General features: G+C 42.6%; 1 protein-coding gene across 10 annotated transcripts in view; it reads left to right on the top strand.

The window, feature by feature from the left end:
• DYNC2H1 (dynein cytoplasmic 2 heavy chain 1) overlaps window positions 1-11,609 on the top strand; it is a 344,376-nt gene extending 332,767 nt beyond the window's left edge. For all 10 annotated transcript variants that reach the window (XM_041770022.1, XM_041770021.1, XM_041770024.1 and 7 more), the window contains one exon: window positions 10,816-11,609. In XM_041770022.1, coding sequence (XP_041625956.1) covers window positions 10,816-10,974 — 159 coding nt within the window. In that variant the 3' untranslated portion in view covers window positions 10,975-11,609. The remainder of the gene's footprint in view (window positions 1-10,815) is intronic.
• The last annotated feature ends 9,576 nt before the right edge of the window (window positions 11,610-21,185 follow it).

The following is a 21,185-nucleotide window of genomic DNA, read 5'->3' as shown; positions in this document are numbered from 1 at the left end:
TACAGAATTTGGGGGAAGAACAGTAGCGTTTCAATGGTTTTTTACTAGGAAGGAATCATAAAATGAAGTATCACATCAATTTACATAAACCAGTAAAAAAAAAAAAACTCTCACAGCTACTTCATGGCGGAGGTCTACAATCCTATGATCAACTTGAATAAAATAATGCACTTCAAAACTTGGTGACTATTCCCCTTAAGGCAGGTTTTTTCCCCAGATTATTTCCACAATATTATCCACTTAATCGCCAAGTAGCTTCATTTTAGCAGAAACGTGCCTAGCACTCCAGTCACACGCACAGCATTGCTATGAAGCAGACAGCACCTCCATTTTTTAAAGAGTATTTTAGGTTGCAGAAGACTGATATTTTGTCATTATTTTACAATGTGGCAATAGTTGAAGTCTATGAGCACCAAGTTCCATGGCTTTTACTGGGAACGAGGTAGAGAAGGCTCTACCATTGCTTCGATTATAAATGCAATACCCTTTGCCAATTAAAGATAGAATTAGGAATTCTCCAAAAAAAAAAAAAGGAATTTTCAAGGGCAATTAAATATAAAATGCATATGAAGCCATTTACTTAGTTTTTCTGTTTACCGGTATTTATGTGTGCTACAATAATGCTGTTTCCATGTACCCTTGTTCACTTGTGGTGCAGATTCTTAGTGGGCCCAGTCCCAGCTCAAGAGTGGTGGTTGAATAATCTAGGTCTGAATTAGAATAACCTTAGGAGACTTTGCCCCAAAAAGTCTAAAGCGTTTCCCAAAAATGTTCTATATGAAACCATTCCATAATGGTTCTCTGAGAAAAACTGTTCAGTGAACAACTTTAATCAACACAGTATTGCTCACCCTTGAAAATTCATTACATATTTGAGAATATTGCAGATTCAGAGTATTCCTATGGTAAGCTCACACAGGGGTCTCCATGCACCTACACCCACTCTTCTCTTAGATCTAGCAGTTTATGTGACACAGTCTGAGAAATACTGGAGGTAGATGAGCCTGAGACAGTACCCTGTTTGATGTGCCACAGGACCTCACCTGGCTTTTGTCCTGTCTTTCCAGTGAAGAATGCTATTTAGGATTGTCCGCATCAGGTTAATGAAGTCCTGAACTGGCCGGAACACCCTCAGGCCTGGACCTGCCCCCCGTAACAGGCACTACACGAACAGTTCACCTTTAGAATCAGTTTCATTCTGAGGGAAAACAGGGCTAAAAAGCGATTCCATAAGCCACTCACACAGTCTCTGTGTTACTTTTATTTTTTTTTTATTTTTTTATTTTTTTTATTTATTTTTTTTCTGTGTTACTTTTATATGAAGATATTGTCACTATGTGTTTCAGAAGATATATGTTCAAAGCTCTGTCTTGTATGCACTCTGGTTTAAAGATAACTATCCATATATTTTCTATGTGACTTTTTTCTCCTTTAGGCACTTACTATGAAAGCAGTGTTATTAATAAGCATTATGTTATTGAAAAATATGAAGAAAGTATTTCTCTATAAAATATATAAAATGTATAAAAAACATTTTAAAGGGTTGCTAAACATTCTTGACTGAACAACATCTTTCAAAATACTCATTACCAAGGGGCACCTGCGTGGCTCAGTCAGTGAAGCCTGAGTGAAGCCTCTTCGGCTCAGGTCCTGGGATCTTAGTGTCCTGAGATTGAGTCCTGCATTGGGCTCCCTGCTCAGGGGGGAGTCTGCTTTTCCCTCTCTCCCTCTCCCTCTGCCTGCTGCTCCCCCTGCTCATGCTGGTTCTGTCAAATAAGTAAGTCAAATCTTTAAAAAGAAAAACAAAATACTCATTGCTGGCAAGTTATTTTCTGTTTTGAGATATTTAATGTTTCTGGAGTTACAGTGCTAAATTGTGTCACTTTTATATATATTAAAGCTCTGATTTCCTAATATCTCCTTTTCTTAAAAACAAAACAAAACAAAACAATGTGTTAGAATAAGTTATTTGGACTTTATGCATAAACTAATGAGAAAAATAACAAAATAGGGTCGCCTGGTTGGCTCAAGTCAGTAGAGCAGGCAACTCTTAAACCCAGGTTGTGGGCTCAAGCCCCATGTTGGGTGTAGGGATTACTTTAAAATGAAAGAAATATAATAAAACCTATTGGACAAATACTTAAAACATAGTCAACCTAAGTAATTTTGTTTTCTGGTATTCCATTCTGTTATTTTCTTTGGTTTGTTGGGTAGGTTTGTTGTCTGCTAGTAGCATCATTTGCCTTCGTACAATGCGTTGTCTTGTTTCAAGGACTGGTGCATTGCCTGCTGTTGGCAATATGTGTACTTCTAAAAAGTTCCTTCCCTGGTGTGGGCAGAAGCATGACATTTCAATTTTTGGCCTTATTTTTGAACTAAGTTAATTATACCAGCTTCTGTTTTAATAAAGTTGGATATATGAACACATTAACTGCTTTTAAATTAATCACAATATATAGGTTTTAATTAATATACTTTAATCGTGTCAAACTACTTTGTTTACAGGGTCTCTGACATTATTGTCAGGCTTCCTACCGTGTTTCCTTGTTTTCATCCATTCATGTACTTGTTAATTGCACTATGTTTATGAATAGTGATTAGTAAAATTTTAGTTTCATGCAAATATTTCAGCCCAGCAGCATCTTAAGCTTTGTCTGTTAAGAGATACAGATCAAAGAAGGAATTGTATCATCAGAATTTAATTCTGCTAAAGCAGTGTTCATGGAGCTTCTATCCTCACACAGTATCATGGTCATAGTGAGAATGCTGAAGTACTTAGCTCTGCTACTTTGATCATCTAAGAGCAAGTTCATTTCACTTCTTTATAGGTTATAGTGTTTACCACTTGAGAGATTTTGGGAAATGACAAGCAAAATTTTAAGCAGCTGTGGGCACAGGTGAAACAGGTGAAGGGAATAAAGAGTACACTTACCACGATGAGCACTGAGTAATGTATAGAATTGTTGAATCATTATATTGTACACCTGAAATTAATATAACACCATGTGCTAAATAAACAGGAAAGTAAACAACAAAAAATAAAGAGCTTGGCATGATGCCAGAGGGGTGGAGAAGCAGCAGTGCAGCTTTGCTCTTAAAACACTATAGGTTTTAGTAGCAACATTTGTACCCTTGCTTTAAAACAAAAAGCAGGATTGGAGGGATTTGGAAATACATGCAAAAATTCATAAATTGATAGTGAATATGTGAAATACCAGCTTTGCATTACTGGTAGGTCCTAACTTAAGGAAACAGTTGCTTAACATCACAGTGAAAGGACACAGAACATATTTTCTACATGGAAAGGAATAGGATCCTAACACCTTTCAGCAGGATGTTTCCATTTCATGTCTGCTGTACAAGTTGTGACCAGCAAACAAGTATCAGGTGGTGGAGGGAGATAATTTAAGACCTTTCCTGGGATTGCAAACAGGCATTCATAGGTTTAGGTCATTTCAACCCAAGAGATCCATAATGTTTGCTGTCTGCTGAAGAATTTAGAGGTTAATGCCTTCACGAGGTTATTAACTTGAGGAATGTCTAAGGAGTTACAGCAATTACAGAAATTTCTGGAACCTCGAGCACTGCCATTCAAGCAAAATTGGAGAAGAGGAAAGAGATTAGGTGCTGATAACAAGTGGGAATTCTCTTTACTCCCGATCCTGTATTTTTTCTGAGATCCAAGTGAGGATTCATTCTCTCTCTTTTTTTTTTTTTTTTTTTAAGGATTCATTCTCTTCGCTAATTCTTGTTAGGATAACATATCCCAGAGTAGTATTTTATTTTGATTTTCTAAAATACCCATTTTCCCCAAACCTACAGTCTGTGTATTTGATGAATACATAGTTTCATAAGCTAAATTTTTAGCTTCAAAGATTATTATGCTCTTTATTTGGGTATATACTAAAATGCTTATTAGCCTTTATCATTCTAAGCACAGTAATGTATAAAATGCGGTTAAATGAAACGGATGCATAACTGACTCACTGAATCACCAATACAAAAGAGAAAAATTAGATTCAGGGCAGCTGGTCTTTTTATATATTTGGGCAATGATACTCCGTAAAGAATGAGTTTTGTTATATGTAAATCAGGCATGTTAGGAAGCAATGAAATTTCAAAGAGCTATAACTGATTCAGACCAAGTACCAGGAAAGGCAGGACAGTATTTTCCTGTGTGCATGTACACATGTGTGTGTGTGGGGAGGGGGGGATATGTATGTAAGGTGGGGAGAGATAGGAAAAGATAATCAAAATTTCATATAATGCCCACTTAGTAGATCTTTGTTGTACTTTTTCCATGAAGGAAAAAATATTTCTGTCTGTCCTAGCACCATCCATGACATGTTTTGGATGCTTAAAAGCTGTGGTGGTTTTTTTCTAGTTGATATGAGAATTAGTAGGGCATTACAACAAAAGTATGTGTATGTAACCCAAAGAGTCAGATGTGCGGATAAATAGTATATATCCGAGTTCCTTAATGCATCATTGGATCTGTTCAGCGTTCTAATAGGTGAGCAAGTATGTGTTTCTCCCTGTTATAATAGAGAAACTGATGCTCAGACAGTAATCTACTTAAGGTCAGGAGCTCAGAGTGAGAAAATGATTCATTTCCTTAAATGCACTCCTCTTAAAGTAACCATAGAAGAGAGTCTTTAGGAGGCAATGTTCATATGCTAAATCCTTTTTCCAACTGGACTGTCTATGGCTGCTTGGCCACTTGCTAACCAGATTACCATGGAGTTTCTGAATTTCCATTTGTAAAATTCTAGGATGAGTCTAACTTCTCCTGTAAGTCTCATTCCAACTCCAAGAAATGATCCATTAGTTGAATAAAATTATGTAAGTTCAATAAAACATTATCCAAAATGTGAATTGGAAATACTATGAGCTAGATATTTTTCTTTAGGGAATACATAATTCTAAGCTCCAGTCACAAAGTAATCCTAGAAAGAGAATGATAGATCATTCCTTGCACCCAGATTACAATCCCTGATACCATTTCTTACTAAAAGATCCTCAGAATGACTAGTTTGATTTCTGGACAGGAAATGTACAAGATGAGCTTGTAATATGTCGACATACTAAAAAGCAAGAAAGACAACTTGAGACATATAAAAAAAAAAAAAACCAACAAAGAATAAATACTCAAGAGCCAATATTAAGAGTTCCCCCTGGGCAAAGATCAACAATCTGAGTAGCAGTAAGATAATAAATAACTCCATTTGACTGAAGCACACCAAATATGTTTAAGTCCACCAAGTCATAACAGTGCTTTTTAACAAAGAGGAGGTCATTAGTCACCTATATGATATGTGAGGGAGCAAATTTATTTTGAAATCACATAAAGGGAAGTTTGAGCCTTCTCTAAATACAATCTAGGGATTGGTAATGGAAGTTTCTCTCTGTAGATCTGTTTCTACCTGGAAATAAAGAGGCATTCATGGCATCAGACTGCCGTTCTGTGATCATGAATATGACAGTACTTTTCATGGCTCCTAATGTGTAAAAAGAGAGACCACCAAATATCATGTGCCTGTTGATGAAAGCATACCATGTATGCTCTGCATACCACGTATGCAGAGTTTTTGCCAAAAATTGAATCCGAATCTAAACTTACCTCCAGATCCAGTTCACAAGAATACAGGAAACAGAAGAACATGATGACACGGGAAGGGAGCCAACCACAGCCAGCATGGAGAGAGCTCTTGGGTATATATTCTTCAGCAAACAACCTGCAAGGAAAACAGGAGGACAAACCTATAAACTTAGGAGAATTCAGAGACATATCAACAAACTTCAGCATGTGGGCTTTATTTGAATTATGATTCTAACAACAAAAACTTAAAAAAAAGGTGGGTAATGGAGAGAAGATGACATTAAGGAATTGCTATTGGGGGAGAATCCAAGATGGTGACATGGGAAGACCCTGAATTACCCTCCTCCACAGACACATGGAGTCAACACCTGTGCACAGAGCAGCTCTTCCTGAGGCACAGGATCAGCTGGGCAGCTCTGCACAGCAGAGAGCAGAGGGACCATGGAGAGAATAGGAGAAATGAAGCCCAGCCTACTACTGCCACCTGCAACTGAGGGACATCCGAAGGGACACTGAGCACATTCATCCACCCTGGGACACAGAAATAAAAGCCGTGGTTAAGGGCAGCCTGGGTGGCTCAGCGGTTTAGTGCCAGCTTCGGCCCAGGGTGTGATCTTGAAGACCCGGGATCGAGTCCCATGTCGGGCTCCCTGCGTGGAGCCTGCTTCTCCCTCTGCCTCTCTCTCTCTCTCTCTCTCTCTCTCACTCACTCACATAAATAAATAAATAAATAAATAAAATCTTAAAAAAAAAAAAAAGCTATGATTAAAAGGGCAGCTACCATTTCAAGGATGCAGGCCTTTGGTTTCTCCCAACAGCAGGGGACCTGCAGAAGTCTCTTGAATGGGGGTGGGGGCTGGCAAGTGCCAGCTTCAGGCCCCTGCCCACACCAGCCCAGATGCCTGGAGACACAGAAAAGGCAGGAGTTTCACAAAGAACAGCTGGAATATAAAGGAAACAGCCCTAGAAGAGTTGTTGGAGCATTATCAATCAGAAGGACTGGTGAGCACCTTGTGTACATGTCCTCCCCAACCCTTGCCAGTGTAGATGGGAGCAGGGTGTGGTGGCTGCCTTCAAGAGTCCCAGGATGGGGATCCCTGGGTGGCGCAGCGGTTTGGCGCCTGCCTTTGGCCCAGGGCGCGATCCTGGAGACCCGGGATCGAATCCCACGTCGGGCTCCCGGTGCATGGAGCCTGCTTCTCCCTCTGCCTGTGTCTCTGCCTCTCTCTGTGTGTGACTATCATAAATAAATAAAAATTAAAAAAAAAAAAAGAGTCCCAGGATGTAGCAGTTAGATGTAGAACATTGCATTCAGAATCCGTTCAGTGCACATTTTATTTCCAAATGGAACATTCTCCAAGATAGAGCACATCAGGCCACAAAACAAGTCTCAACAGACTGAGCAGTAAAGTCTTCCCAAGAATCTTTTCTGACGACAAGGTTATGAAATTAGAAATCAATTACAAGTGAACTGGATAAAACCAACACGCCGAGGCTGAATAACTTGCTACTAAACAACCATTGGGTCAACAGACAACCAAAGAGGAATTGAAAATACCTAGAGACAAAAGAAAATGAAAATACAGTGCTCCACAGTCTTTGGCATGCTGTAGAAGCAGTTCTCGGAATTTCAAGGAGATACAGGCCAATCTTTTAAGAAGAAAGAAAAATTTCAAACAACCTAATTGTATATCTAAAGGAACTAGAAAAAGCCCAAAGTTAGTAGAAGTAAGAAAATAAAGATGAGAGTAGAAATAAATGACCTAGATACTTGAAAAAAATAAAACAGTAGAAAAGGTCAATGAAACCAAGAGCTGGTTCTTTGAAATGATAAACAAAATTGTGAGTTTTCAGCCAGATTTATCAAGAGAAAAAAAGAGGACTCAAATCAGAAAGGAAACAGAAGTAACCTACACCACAGAAATACAAAGGATTGTAAGACATTATTACAAAAAATGATATGTCAAGAAATTGGACAGCCTAGAAGTAGACAATATGAATAGACCAATTACTAGTAATGAAATTGAATTGGCAATCCAAAAACTCCCAACAAAAAGTCCAGTACTAGGTGGTTTCACCGGTGAATTCTACCAAACAATTAAGGAAGAGTTAATACCTATTTTCCTGAAATTATTTCCAAAAGTAGAAGTGGAAGGAAGCTTCCACTTAGTGGAACTTAATTTCCTTGTGGAACTTAATTTCCACTTAGAAATTAGTTCCACAAGGCGAACATTACCCTGACACCAAAACCAGACAAAGACACTACAAAAAAAGAAAAGAGTACTGCAGGTCAGTATCTCCAATGAACATAGACACAAAAATCCTCAACAAAAAATAATCAAACCAAATTCAACAGTACATTAAAGGGGTCACTCCCCACAGTCAAGTGGGATTTAACTCAGGGATTGTACATCAGTCAGTGGGATACATCACATTAACAAAATGAAAGCTATGAACCATAAGATCATCTCAACAGATGCAGAAAAATCATTTAACAAAACTTAAAGATCCATCTTTGTTGGAAACATTCAACAGTGTGTTTACAGGAACATACTTCAACATAATAAAGGTCAGCTAACATCATACTCAGTGGACAAGAAAGTCCACTCTTGCCACATTTATGCATTGGAAGTCCTAGCCACAGCAATCAGACAAGAAACAAAAGGCACCCAAAATTGGTAAACTATTGGCAGATGACATGATACTATATGTAGAAAATCCTAAAATTCTATCAAAAAACTATTAGAAGTAATAAATGGGTTCAGTTAAGTTTCAGGATACAAAACTAATATATAGAGAGTTGTTGCATTTCTATGTACTAATAACAAAGTAACAGAAGAAAACAATCCCATCTACAACTGCATCAAAATGAATAAACTAGGAAGAAACTTACCCAAGGAGGTGAAATGAGTAATTTGAAAACTATAAAGCACTGATGAAAGAAATTAAAGATAACACAAATGTAAAAATATACCATGCTTCCGGATTGAAAGCACTGATATCGTTAAGAGGTCCATACAAACCAAAACCATGTGCAGATTCAACACAATTCTTTTCAAAATACCCCTAATATTTTCCCACAGAACTTAAAATTGGGCAGAGGATGTGAATAGACATTTCTCCAAAGAAAACATACAGATGGCCAACAGACACATGAAAAGATGCTCAACATTACTAATTGGGGAAATCCAAATCAAAAGCATAATGGATATGACCTCACACCTGTCAGTCAGAATTGCTGGAACCAAAGCCACAGATAATAAGTGTTGGCAAGGATGTGGAGAAAAAGGAACCCTCGTGTACTGTTGGTGGGAATGCAGCCACTGTGGAGAGTATTATGGAGTTTCCTCAAGAAATTAAAAATGGAAATACTATATCCAGTAATTCCATTACTGGGTATTTACCCAAAGAAAATGACAACAGTAATTAGAAAAGATATGTTTATTGCAACATTACTTAGAATAGCCGAGATATGTAAGCAACCTAGGTGTCAGTTGATAGATGAGTGGATAAAAAAGATGAGTCACACATACACACAGACGTATATACAATGGAATATTCTACAGCTGTAAGGAAGGATGAGATCTCACCATTTACAACTACATGATGAACCTCAAGTGTATTAAGATAAATAAGTCAGACAAGGAAGACAAATACCATATGATTGACTTATATGTGGAATCTAAAAAAACAAATGAAACACATAAAAAATCCCAACTGTGAATACAGAGAACAAATTGATGGTTGCCAGCAGGTAGGTGGGCAGGGAAATGGGTGAAATACATAAATGGGGATTAAGAGGCACAGAATTCCAGTTATAAAAGAGGTCATGGCAATGTAAAACATAGGGAATATGGCCAATAATATGTAATAATTAATATTGTATGGTGATAATAACTAGTTATCATGGTAAGCATTGAGTAACATGGAGAATTGTCAAATCACTGTATGATGCATCTGAAACTAATATAACATTGTGTGTCAACTATACTTAAAATTTTTTTAGTTGTTTAATTTGGAAAAAAAATGTTTTGGAAATGTAGAACAACTACTACAGAAAATCCTATGTAATGGCAAACAACGCTTGCAGAAATTGTAAAGCCCTGTTCACGAACAAGGATAGTTGAATTGGAGAAGTAAAACTTATATCCTTCTTCTACATGGCACTAAAATTAATCTTCAAAATTGCTTAATCAAGGAAAGCTGTAGGTAAAATTTTAACGCACGTAATTTATGTTTGTTATACTTTGATGAGATGACCCAATTATAGAATCACCCACAACCCCGGAAACAGCAGAGAGATCTGTTCATGATACAGAGGCAAAGCACTGCCTCCTCTTACTCATTTGTTAGACGTCTTTTCTGCTCCTTGTGGCTCTGGGTTTTCAGTATTCAGCTCTAGCTTGCAGAAGCTGAAAGGGGGAAGAAAAATCAGAAAGGTGAAGAGCTAGTGTCTCCTCCCCTGTGCCTGTGGAAAGTAAACAGTCCTGCATCAGGGAGCTAGTTTTGATAAAGAAAGGGGGCAGGGGGGGATTGAGAATATTCACAAAAGTGTCTTAGCTTTTAAATGTGAAAATGGAGGGGATCCCTGGATGGCTTGGTGGTTTGGTGCCTGCCTTCGGCCAGGGTGTGGTCCTGGAGTCCCAGGATTGGGTCCCACATCAGGCTCCCTGCGTGGAGCCTGCTTCTCCTCTGCCTGTGTCTCTGCTTCTCTCTCTCTCTCTGTGTGTGTGTGTCTTATGAATAAATAAAAATCTTTTAAAAAATTTTTAAATGTGAAAATGGGCATTAGTTTGTATAATCCTGTTCAGGTTGGTATTTAATAAACATATATTAAGGCAAGTATTTCATAGAGATTATTTGTGTTCTCTAAAATATACTCTTCAATGTCTAAAAAGGGAATTATTGTTAATATTTATTGGCAGTAATGGTATCATGATTCTATTTTTCTATTTTATTTAAAGAAAATATTTACAGATTGTGATGTGTAGGATTTTCTTCAAAATGCCCCCTGTGTGAGGCTCAGGGACTGTGAATGATGCACAGCTTGCTGGGAGTCCAATCTGTTCATGGGATTGATTATGCTGGTCCGTACAATATTTCATAATAAAATATGAAGTCTTATTATTTGGGAGAGCTTTGTGTCTTTGGCTATCTACTGATCTACTTCCAAGTAGTATATTACCATATTTTAAAACAAAATTGTTTTTCTCCAGGGTGCATATGGTCCCTATTCTCCTGACGAGTGCATATCTCTGCCCTTATACACGAGCGCCGAGAGGGATCGTGTGGTAGCCAACATCGACGTCCCGTGTGGGGGCAACCAAGACCAGTGGATTCAGTGTGGAGCCGCTCTGTTTCTAAAAAACCAATAGAGTCTAATTATAATAAAAGCTGTTTTAGCAAAAAGAGAAATTTGCTACTTCACCTTTAAATAAATATGTGGTCAGTCAACATTTAAAATGTTAGTTCAAAAAGTTATCACATAGTTACCTACCTTGTGTTACTGGTCTCACTGGGTTTTTTTAAATGGGTCACGATAGCCCCATGCAGCTTTTAAAGTACTAACTTCATGGGGTTAATGTTAAAAGGATATATTCCCTTTATAACATTAAATATTTCTGTGAGGCAGGTCATGTTTCCAGTGGCTCAAAAAATTAATGTTGTAGGCAGGAGGCTGAAAATGGTGTATTTAAGGAATCCGTAAGTAATATTTTGGCTATTTTTTGTATCATAATTTTGTTTGTATTAATAAAATATAAGACCATTAATTTTTTCAGTCATCTATGGGTTTAGATATGTGTTCCTTTTTAAACACTTAAAAATATATTTTATTTTAGTTAAAATATACAGCATCTTAAAGCAATCCAAAAGAAATGGGGTAACAGCACAGAAACCAGGACAAGAATTTTACCAATGGAATAATTAAACAAGAGGTTATCATTTCTCATGTAGATGACATTTTACCATCTGTTTCTATGAAACAGTAAAATTCTACGATGGCTGGACGCTTAAATAAATGTATTTTATGTTGTAATTTTAGAGTTTCTGAGCAATTGGAATTGGATTCAGAAATCTGAACTATTTTAAATCCTGTTACCATTTGTATCAGTCCCATCGGGAGACAAAAAAAACCAAAACAGCCCAGTGATCTGAACAGGGAAGTTGAATGTACAGATTAAACTGTGATAAGAGAGTGACTATCAAAGGTAAGAGAGCTCCCCTGGATGCACCCAGGCTCAGGGCAGTGCCGGGCACAGCCCACAAGGAGGGGGCCTTCTGAGCCTGGGGCTCAGACCTCCCTGGAGGAAGAAGTCTAAGGAGCCTCTGTGGCTGTGCCCACCCTGAGGCAGCAGTGGCCCCCTCAGGCAGGCGGGCCACAGCCGTGACAGGTGCTCAGGTTCTGGCCCTGTGGGTGGCAGCCGAGCAATCTGCCCTCCGTTCTTACCTTCCACCAACGCTGTGGTGCCCGGAGACCCCAGAAGGCCTGTCCCACCGAGGGAGTTGACCGTCGGGGAAATGCTGCAGGGCGTCCATGTGGTACTGCCGAGCAGGGAGAGGGGCCAGTGTTCGGTGAGTACTGTTTAGTTTCATGTGGGCAGTAAATCTTTATTGAATGTTACCTATGCCCTGAAGGCACAAGGGTGCCTGATATCCATCCTCGTCTTCATGGTCACCTTCCATGCTGTATCCTATTTCCCGTTACTGGCCCTGGCACAGAGTCGGTGCCTCGCCCACATTTGTGGAAGGAATCGTGTTCTGATGGGAGGTGGATGTAAAGTACCACACAAGGTGCTGAGTCTTAGCCACAGAGGCAGAAGTGATGAGCTGTTGTCTAGGGAAAGGGACAGAGCAGGAGATAGAGCTAAGCTCTGAAGAATGAATGTCAACCAACAGAGCAGAAGAGGGCATTTCAGCCCATGGAAGCCGCAGTGGCAGACCCTCAGGAGTGCAAGGTCACCCCGCATTTCAGGAATGGTGGCTGGTGCAGTGGAAGAGTCTGTGGGCAGGATGGCGGCACAGGGGCAGAAAATCAGCCTGCAGAGCCCAACTGAATTATCAGGGCTCCAAATACCCCATTAGAGTGCAGACTTCTCTATAAGCAACTGGAAAATATCTAAAGATGTAATGTGTGGCATAATTCCAAAAGTAATTTTTAAAACTTAAATATTAAGTCTATTATATGGGTTTAAAGTCTTATTATTTAAATACTCTTGTTATTATGACTAGCTTGTAACCTAAAGTTTATAAAATGCTGTCATATAGCTTATTTCTTAATTTTCTAAACTCAAAGCAGATACTATTCCCATCTCACAGATGAGCTAGAGGCCTGGAAGTTATGCCACTTCTTTTTTTTTTTTTTTTTTTAGTTATGCCACTTCTAAAGAATAGACATCTGGTATTTTTTTTTTATGGGTTAAGGGAGGCCAAGTAGGAGCAAACAGAACCAAAAATTTCAGTACCTTATCGCACAGAAGGGGATTCCTTGCTCATGTCACAGAGCAGCTCTTGGATCTTCTGGGTCAGCTTCCTCCACTAATGAGGTATTCGGGTGTAGACCTGAGGACAGTCCTGCCAGCGACCCCCAGCCAACCAGCAAGGGGAGCATGGGAGGACCCGCGGAAGGCTGCTGCGGGCAGTGTCCCGGAAGGCCACACACCACTTATGCTCACATTCCAGTGCAGAGAAGCTCATCCTGGGGCTGCACCTGGTCTTTTGGGCTCTGGGTGCTCAGAGGAGGGAAGCGTGGGAGGCTGGCCCACCCTCCCCCGCCATGAGGGCCCCACATCCCCCCAACCCCCTCTATGGGCTCAGCCCATGAAGAGCTTGAGCCCCTTATGAAAATGCCTTCAGTATGGCATTTGACAGGGAATCACCTAAAAATAATCAAGCAGCAGAGGTCTCTAAATGATCTCCTGACTGCAGACCTTGTGTATCATAATAGGGACATGGAGCAAAACAGCATAAGCCACAGTGGCCGGACCCCAGGTGCAGACATGAGTGATGCACCACAGCTGCTCTGGAGGGACCGGAACGGTTGCCCAGTATTGATAGGGCTGTACCAGTTTTCCTCTTGGTTATTTTTAATTTGGGATAAAATACGTTAAAAAAAATATACATAAAGTTCTATACAACAAAGAGCTACCTGGCACATTAGCCAAGGGCAGGGAACTGGCTGTGTGCATGGTTCCATCAAAGATATCAACAAGCTAACCTTTTCTCTTGTTTCTTATCCATTATAACATACTTCCAAACACATTTATTTGTTCTTCCAAAGTGAACAAATAATAGCATTCTGGAGTGTTTGGGGTTTTTTTTTTAAATTTCTTTGGGAATCTTCAGCAATGTGAATAATTTCAGGACCAGTTGGAGGCCTTCACATCCCTAGCAGATGTCTCCCCCTCCCCAGAGGCATCTGCTGACCTGTGTGGTGTACACAGGTCCTGGTTTTAATACTGTGTCAAGATATATAACCAAAACAGCATAGGGGAAGTGGGGGTTTTTGTTTTGTTTTTTGGGTAAGTGGAACTCCAAGGAAACAACCTAAAAATTCAAAGGTGAATTTTTATTTGAGATTATTTTGAGATTTCCATCAGTAGGAGCAGCAAACTATTGTCAATTGCCAGGGCTACAAGTGTTGCAGTGACCCAGAACAATATCAAACAGCTATGTGTTTGGTAGGTTCAAGACTGTGATTTTCAAAATAAATACCTTAGCAAACCAGGAATAGAAGAGAACTTCTTTTTGTGAATCATGGGTATCTTTGAAAAACCCATAACAATCATTTTTTAAAGAAGATTATTTGAGAAAGAGTGCGCACCAGGGAGGGACAGAAGGAGAGAGAGAATCCCCAACAGATCTCCACACCCCGCCCAGGTGGAGCCCCACCCAGGGCTCAATCCCAGGATCTCACGACCTGAGCCCAAATCAAGAGTCGATGCTTAACTGAAGACCCCACCTAGGCCCCCACGAAGATCATTCTTAAGGGGAAAGAAGCATCCTCTGTAAGATGAGGCAGGGGACCAGGCTTACCACTTCTGCCCCACGCCATTCAGAGACCCTGGCCAGCATGGCACGAGCAGCAGTGTTGAGGCGATGGAAGCCGTTCAGGAAGACGACAGTGGCTCACGCTCAGCTGCCCCGTCAGCCCTTTGCTTGTCTCAGTTGTGCATCTATAAACACACACACCCCAAAATAAAAGTGCAAAGGGTGGACACTGAGCTTGTGATAAATGTTTGTAGCCAAGTATCATCTGGAGGCTTGAGCTCCTACTGAGACTCCCCGCTGTGGTACCTGCCACAGCCCCGGGGACTCGTGGATGAATGAGTCCCGCAGTAGCCGACTTGTCCATCTTCTGCATCTCGGTGTGGGGGATGCCATTCTGACCTGTGTCCTTGGGAACATGAGCACAAAGGAGCTGGTGAGGCAGCTGTGGAGCGCGCGAGGTGCGGGAAGGTGGGCCCGCTGACCCCGGGCATGCGTGCTTGTGCACAGGGGACTCGGGGTCCAGGGCTGCACCCCCTGCTCAGTTCCGCCACTGGCTTCTGTGGGGCATCAGGACATGTTTGTTCAGTCAGTGTCACATCTGCTTCCAGACACCCTGATCCCCAGCTGTGTCTCCATGTTATTTTAGATTATTCCCCAGAGTCGAACCCGTCCTCAGAGAGGGGGTGTTTTTCATCATTACAGATGAGTGAAGATGACCCAATGACCATGGTTCTTAAGGGAATCTCGCAGACTGGTTCCCAGCATATCTGAGCAAGGGAAGCATCCCTGCCCCTGTGGTCACTGTGGAGAAGACCACGACTTTGTTGTAGCACTTGGATCAAAACCCTTTGGTGATGAAACAGACGGTAGAGACTGGTTGGTTGGATTTTTATTTTATTTTTACTTTATAGTCATACCTTCCTAAATGCCTCAATGACCCCCACAGAGTTGAGGTTCTCTGACATTTCCATCAGGAGGAGGAGTAATTATCAAAGTTTCACAGAAGAGAGGACTTTTGTGCCGGGTGCCCAGGAGTCCAGGTTGTAAGGAGTAGAGGTACACCTACACCTGCTGGGGTCTGAGAGCCCAAAGCAGTTCCCTCCGTTAGGACATTTGGAGGTCCCAGGTGGCAGGACTGAACACACCTCACCGAAAATGTGAACATATACAAAGGGTTAGGTCATTGGTGGAAGGACAAGAAAAATCAACCCAAGCGAAGGGGCGGGGGAGGTGAGCCCACAAGAATACAGGTGTGTGCCCACTGTGATACCTCCACACATGCAGACGTGCTGACCAGCGTTTTGCTTTTACAGAATGGAAGAACAGGTATCAACCAAAGTTTATGCTAAGCCATTATCAATTCTGAGGATCAGGTACCTAAATTGTATTCCCCTCTTGCAATTCCTGAGAACCATTGCAAAAGGGATTAAGTCAATGGAAAAAGGAAATAACGTAAAAGAGATAAGAAGGTGGAATTTGTTAGAATTCAACACAATAGATAGATGATCTTTCATTTGCCCCCATTTCTAGAGGTGGCTGAGTTCCTGACTAGCAAAATAAGGATAAGGAATAAAAGTCTGTGTTTTATGCAAAGATCCCAACCTAATCAGATATTATACTTAGGCTATTGTCTGATCCAGATTTTTCTCTGGTTTCTTTATCAATGTAATTGATTGTGGAAGTTGGCTTTATTTCTATTGGAAACAGATGGTTATGAAAATAGGGATTTATGGGAGCAGAGCTGGCTGTGCCTTGGCTGGAATGTTCCTGACAATGCTGCCAACTGCTCTATGATTTTCAAGTCCCTTCCTCACCTATGACGCAGGGTGTCCGTGGGCTCGAGACTTCTTCTCCTCTCCCGGTCTCCTTCTCCCCATTACCAGAATAACTCAGCATTTAACTGGGTTTGCGGATACTCAGGACACTCAGGACACTGCAACCCCTCACTTCTTTTGTATTCAGGTAGAACCGTGCAACTTACTCCTGGCCCAAGGACGTAGAGGTCCCGTGTAGTAGCTCCTGGGCCCTCCTCGCAGGACACGGCCCATGTGTCCTTACATCTCCCCCACCCAGACTGGGTCGCTGCGGGGTTTGCAGCTGCACTTGGGTCCTTGAACTCTGGACTTCTCTATCCAAGAGAGATTCAGCACCCCTGAGGGATGATGTTCTGTCTCCGAGTTCAGACAAAACACGTGTTTTTATTTTTATTTATTTATAAAGATTTTATGTATTTATTCATGAGAGACATAGAGAGGCAGAGACATAGGCAGAGGGAGAAGCAGGCTCCCTGCAGGGATTCTGATGTGGGACTTGATCCCAGGACCCCAGGATCATGACCTGAGCCGAAGACGGACACTCAACCACTGAGCCACCCAGGTGTCACTGGTGCAAGGTGTTCAAGCCAAACAACAGGCTGCTTTGTGCTTATATAGGCAGAGAGTAGAGAGGGTTATGTGTCAGGGGGTTACCTGTCACAGTGAAGTAACAGGCTCTGCTGCTAATCGTGGTCACTCTGAGAGTCCAGCGCCTGATTTCTGCATGTCCAGCTACATTGCCAGGTCTCAGACGTACTTAGGGGTCTGTAGATGCTTTTTCTTTCTTTTAAGTACAGATCAGTCAATTCAAAGGCCTTTTTGTTATAAAAAGAACACACATTTGTGTATTTAAGGAGTCCTCTTATTTCAGGTGGTCGTCATCATTAGAAAGTTCATGTAGCTTAAGATACCCAGTTCAAATGTCTTTAGAGCTCTGTTGAAAATACGTGAAGCTGTCAAAGCTAAAGAAATGAAAACCCCGGGGATCCCTGGGTGGCGCAGCGGTTTGGCGCCTGCCTTTGGCTCAGGGCGCGATCCTGGAGACCCGGGATCGAATCCCACGTCAGGCTCCCGGTGCATGGAGCCTGCTTCTCCCTCTGCCTATGTCTCTGCCTCTCTCTCTCTCTCTCTCTGTATGACTACATAAATAAATAAATAAATAAATAAATAAATAAATAAATAAATAAAAGGGACACCTAAATGCCTCCATCAAAAAAAAAAAAAAAAAGAAATGAAAACCCCAACCAAGTTCAAGAGTTGAATTGCAGATTTTTGTGAGTAAAGTAGGTAATGTATACAAGTTACATTCATGATCATGGATTTCTTGTTTAAAAGTTAAATTTTGAAGCTTGCAATATAGTGACAATAAAAGAGAGCTCGGTAAGACAGCCAGAACCGTGAGGGGAACTCTCTCTAGGCCTATAGGCTCAGCCTTCAACAGCTGCTGTCCATCTGCCACGTGCCCAGGGAGCTAGTGGACGGGAAGCGACGAGCTGTAGCCGGGGCAGACACAGGCCCCCACACCCTGTCTTCACATTACCCCTCTTATCCCGCACCTGAAAACTCACTTTCACCTTCTCTTCCCCTTGGGTTTCCTTTCCTATGTGAAGCCAGGCTATACATGGGTCCCTGGGATTACGCGGCCCAAGGGAAAGCCGAGGCACAGGAAAGAAAGGGAGGAGCTGGTCCTCTTGTCTGAGGAGCCAGCAGGTCCCGTGCCTACAAGCTTGGAAGACGGGCCATGTGGTCACACATGGCAGAAGCAAAGGGACCCTGCAGGAGGCTGAGCAGAACGGCTCCTTAAGGAGAGATTTGTCCAAGACTGGATGCTAAGAGCCTCAAGAATTCATTTTCAAGGTCACACCGTCTGTGATAACAAAGGAAGGGGCACGTAGGCATAATGTGTTATCATTTGCCAAGTGATTTTACAGCCACCCTGCAAGGACCATAGGCAGGGGTTGGAGCGGGCGTGATGGGAACATGCGGGAGGTTGAGCAGCTTGTCCATCCAGACTCAGGACCCAGAAGCTCTGCCTGTAAACAGCCCATAACACCTCTCACCCTGCCTGGCTGGGCTCCCTCCTACCCCTGCAGAGCAGGTGCAGCCGCCCCTGCCAGGAGCCTCCCTCCCTGCAACCCATGGACCTGGGGTCTCTGGAAAGAAGAGATGCAGGTCCACCCACGGGGAACTCAGGACAGAAGAGGCACAACACGCCATCTCCCGCAGGGTCTCTAAGCTGGTCTCATAAGGGTGCCCACGTACACACTACAGGGAGGCCATCTGGGTGGTTAACCTGCTCTCAAAGCACTTACCCCCCTCCGTCTGCCACCAGCCCCCAGCCTCTCTCACTCCAGTTTCACTGCCAGAGGTCTGTCTGCTGAGGAGGGTGACGAGGCCCAGTGGGACAGTACCGGGTGGGCGGCTGGCGAGATGAACTACAGGCAAGCCCTGGTTTAACGTTAACTTCCCCGAAGTCAGTAACTGTCCTATGGGCAAGAGGACATTCCTTTTCTTGGGAAATACATGGAGTTATTTAGGCGTAAAGAGCCACCATGTACAATTCCCTTTCAGATGTTCAGGAAGAAGGAACAGGGACATGAACTAGAGAGAGCAAGTGGGGCGAGATAGCAACAGTACCTGAATCAGGACCAGGGTGCTCTTCACTATATTTTTGCGACTTTTCTATAAGTTTAAAATTATTTACAAAGATAAAATTTAAGAACCTAACTCCACCATACCATGTGTATCCTCTACTTTGTCCCCAATTCCCGTGGCTGTCACCCCACACCCTGCTCCAGGGAGTGTGCAGTTCTGACTTTACAGACAAAACTATGGGAGCCACTTATGGTGACTGAGGTCATTACATTCTGGACAAGAGCTTTACAAAATACAGCAAAATGCTGAAGCAGAAATGAAATAGATAAATACACACAATCTTTAAAAAGAAAGCATGTTTACAAAATGTAGGTTTCAGATCTAAAGCATGGACGTGATTTTCTTCCATCAGAAGCACCTGAGCAGCCTGACTCAGAAAGACTTTGCAGTTAAAGAGTCTGGAAATTCAACACCGTTGAAGCAACAATAAAAATAATACTTTAAAAGTTTCAACTTTTTGTCTCCAGAGGAAAGAATCACTGCCTCCCTCAAAATTCAGTAAGAAATTTATTTCAGCCTTAGCGGAAATGGAAACAATGTCTGTAAGATCAAATTAAAAAAAAATATTATCGGGGGAGGGGGCTGCAAAAAAAAATCTTACTGCTTAATACAATTTTCTCAGCTGGCATGTCAGCTTTCCTGGGTTTTGCTCCAGGGACAACTCTGCTGGGGTTGAAAGCACAGTAATATGACTGCATTTTTAAATCTCCAAGGTAGCTTAGAATAGTCCTTATTTCACTAAGCAACGTTCAAAATAGTTTTTTTGTTCTTATTTTACAAATAACTTTCTCTAAATGTCAGAGAATTCTTTATTTTTTCACCACTGAACCATTTATGTGTCCTAAGAGTGAAGTTTAAATCTTTTCAAGTGAAAAACGATGAGCACGGACAAGGATCATCTGGAAGCTAAGAGAGGAAAGAAAGATGGGTAACTTAGAGAAAATCAAAGTGAGACGACTGGACCCAGGCCACGTGGAGACCACTGGCTCCTGAGGACGAGGACAGAGACAGACGCCCCAGCAGCTGTCTGTCCACGACCAAGATGCAGAGACGGAAGTGGGACTCTGCCCACACGAGGAGGAAAGGCTGTGGTGCCGTCTGAGCGGGTGCAAGTCCGCCACGTGGATTCAGCTGGGCCAGCGTGGGGATGGGAGCCCGGCGGTGGGGACGGGCAGCCGCAGCACAGCACCGACACAGGGGGAGGCAGGAGGGTCCTGAGCAGCCCCCCACCCTTCTGAGGTGCCTCTGGTCATCCCTGAGTCTCCTGTGTCCTCCTGCGAGTCTGAAGTCACCGCAGGACGTCTGGTACCTGGCTGCGACCTGCTTCCCCACAGCCTGAGAGGAGACCGCGAGGAGGGGACGGTTCCGGGCCGCAGCATAGATGAATGTTTGTGCAGTGGCTCGGCCTCCACAGACAAGCACAAGTGAGTGGGTGACGTGTTCCAGAAGGACCAGAGATCCGAGAAGGAAGGAGGTGACCTGATGTATACAGCAATGGTAGCAGTGAGTCAGAAGAAGGAACACACAGATTTGGAAATTATTTATGAGAAGAATCAACAAACACCAGTGACTGTGTGGCTGGTCTGTGGGAAGCTCAGGTGTCCACCTTGGGTGATGGGAGCCACTTCTGTGTGACAGCAGAGAGGACGGGCCCACACAAGCGTGTAGTGGTTGTGCTTGGCTTTGGAGGCTGCAGGAGGCTTGGGTAAGAGGAGCCAAAGAAAGACCCATAAATACAGAGAACAGGGTGATTGGTGGGGAGGGGGAGACCACAGGGTCCATGACACTGCGATGCGCTGTGTGGGGACAGGTGGCAGCTACACTGTGGGGGGCACAACAGCATGTGTCCTGACCTGTCCAGTCACTACTGGACCCCTAGAGCTAATGTCACCTTGTGTGTCAGCTGTACCCAGAAAAGAGAAAAGGACAGAGTGAGAAGCTGCGGAGGAAAAGCCAGGGCACAGGAGCCTGTTTGCCCCAGGCGCCTGCAGGCTCACAGGAGCCCAGGGGCCTGCGCAGGGGATGGAGCCTGGCCCAGCCCAGGCCGTCCACACCGCTGGGAGCGATGCCAGGCAATCTCATGCCTGATGAACTCTTCGGGTTATTTTCATGAGCATCGTGATGGTGGA

Source organism: Vulpes lagopus, chromosome 10 (assembly GCF_018345385.1).
Source record: "Vulpes lagopus strain Blue_001 chromosome 10, ASM1834538v1, whole genome shotgun sequence".
In the NCBI taxonomy this organism is placed as follows: Eukaryota; Metazoa; Chordata; class Mammalia; order Carnivora; family Canidae; genus Vulpes; species Vulpes lagopus.
Note: the sequence above shows the minus strand (reverse complement) of the source record. Positions and strands in the feature narration are given on the sequence as shown.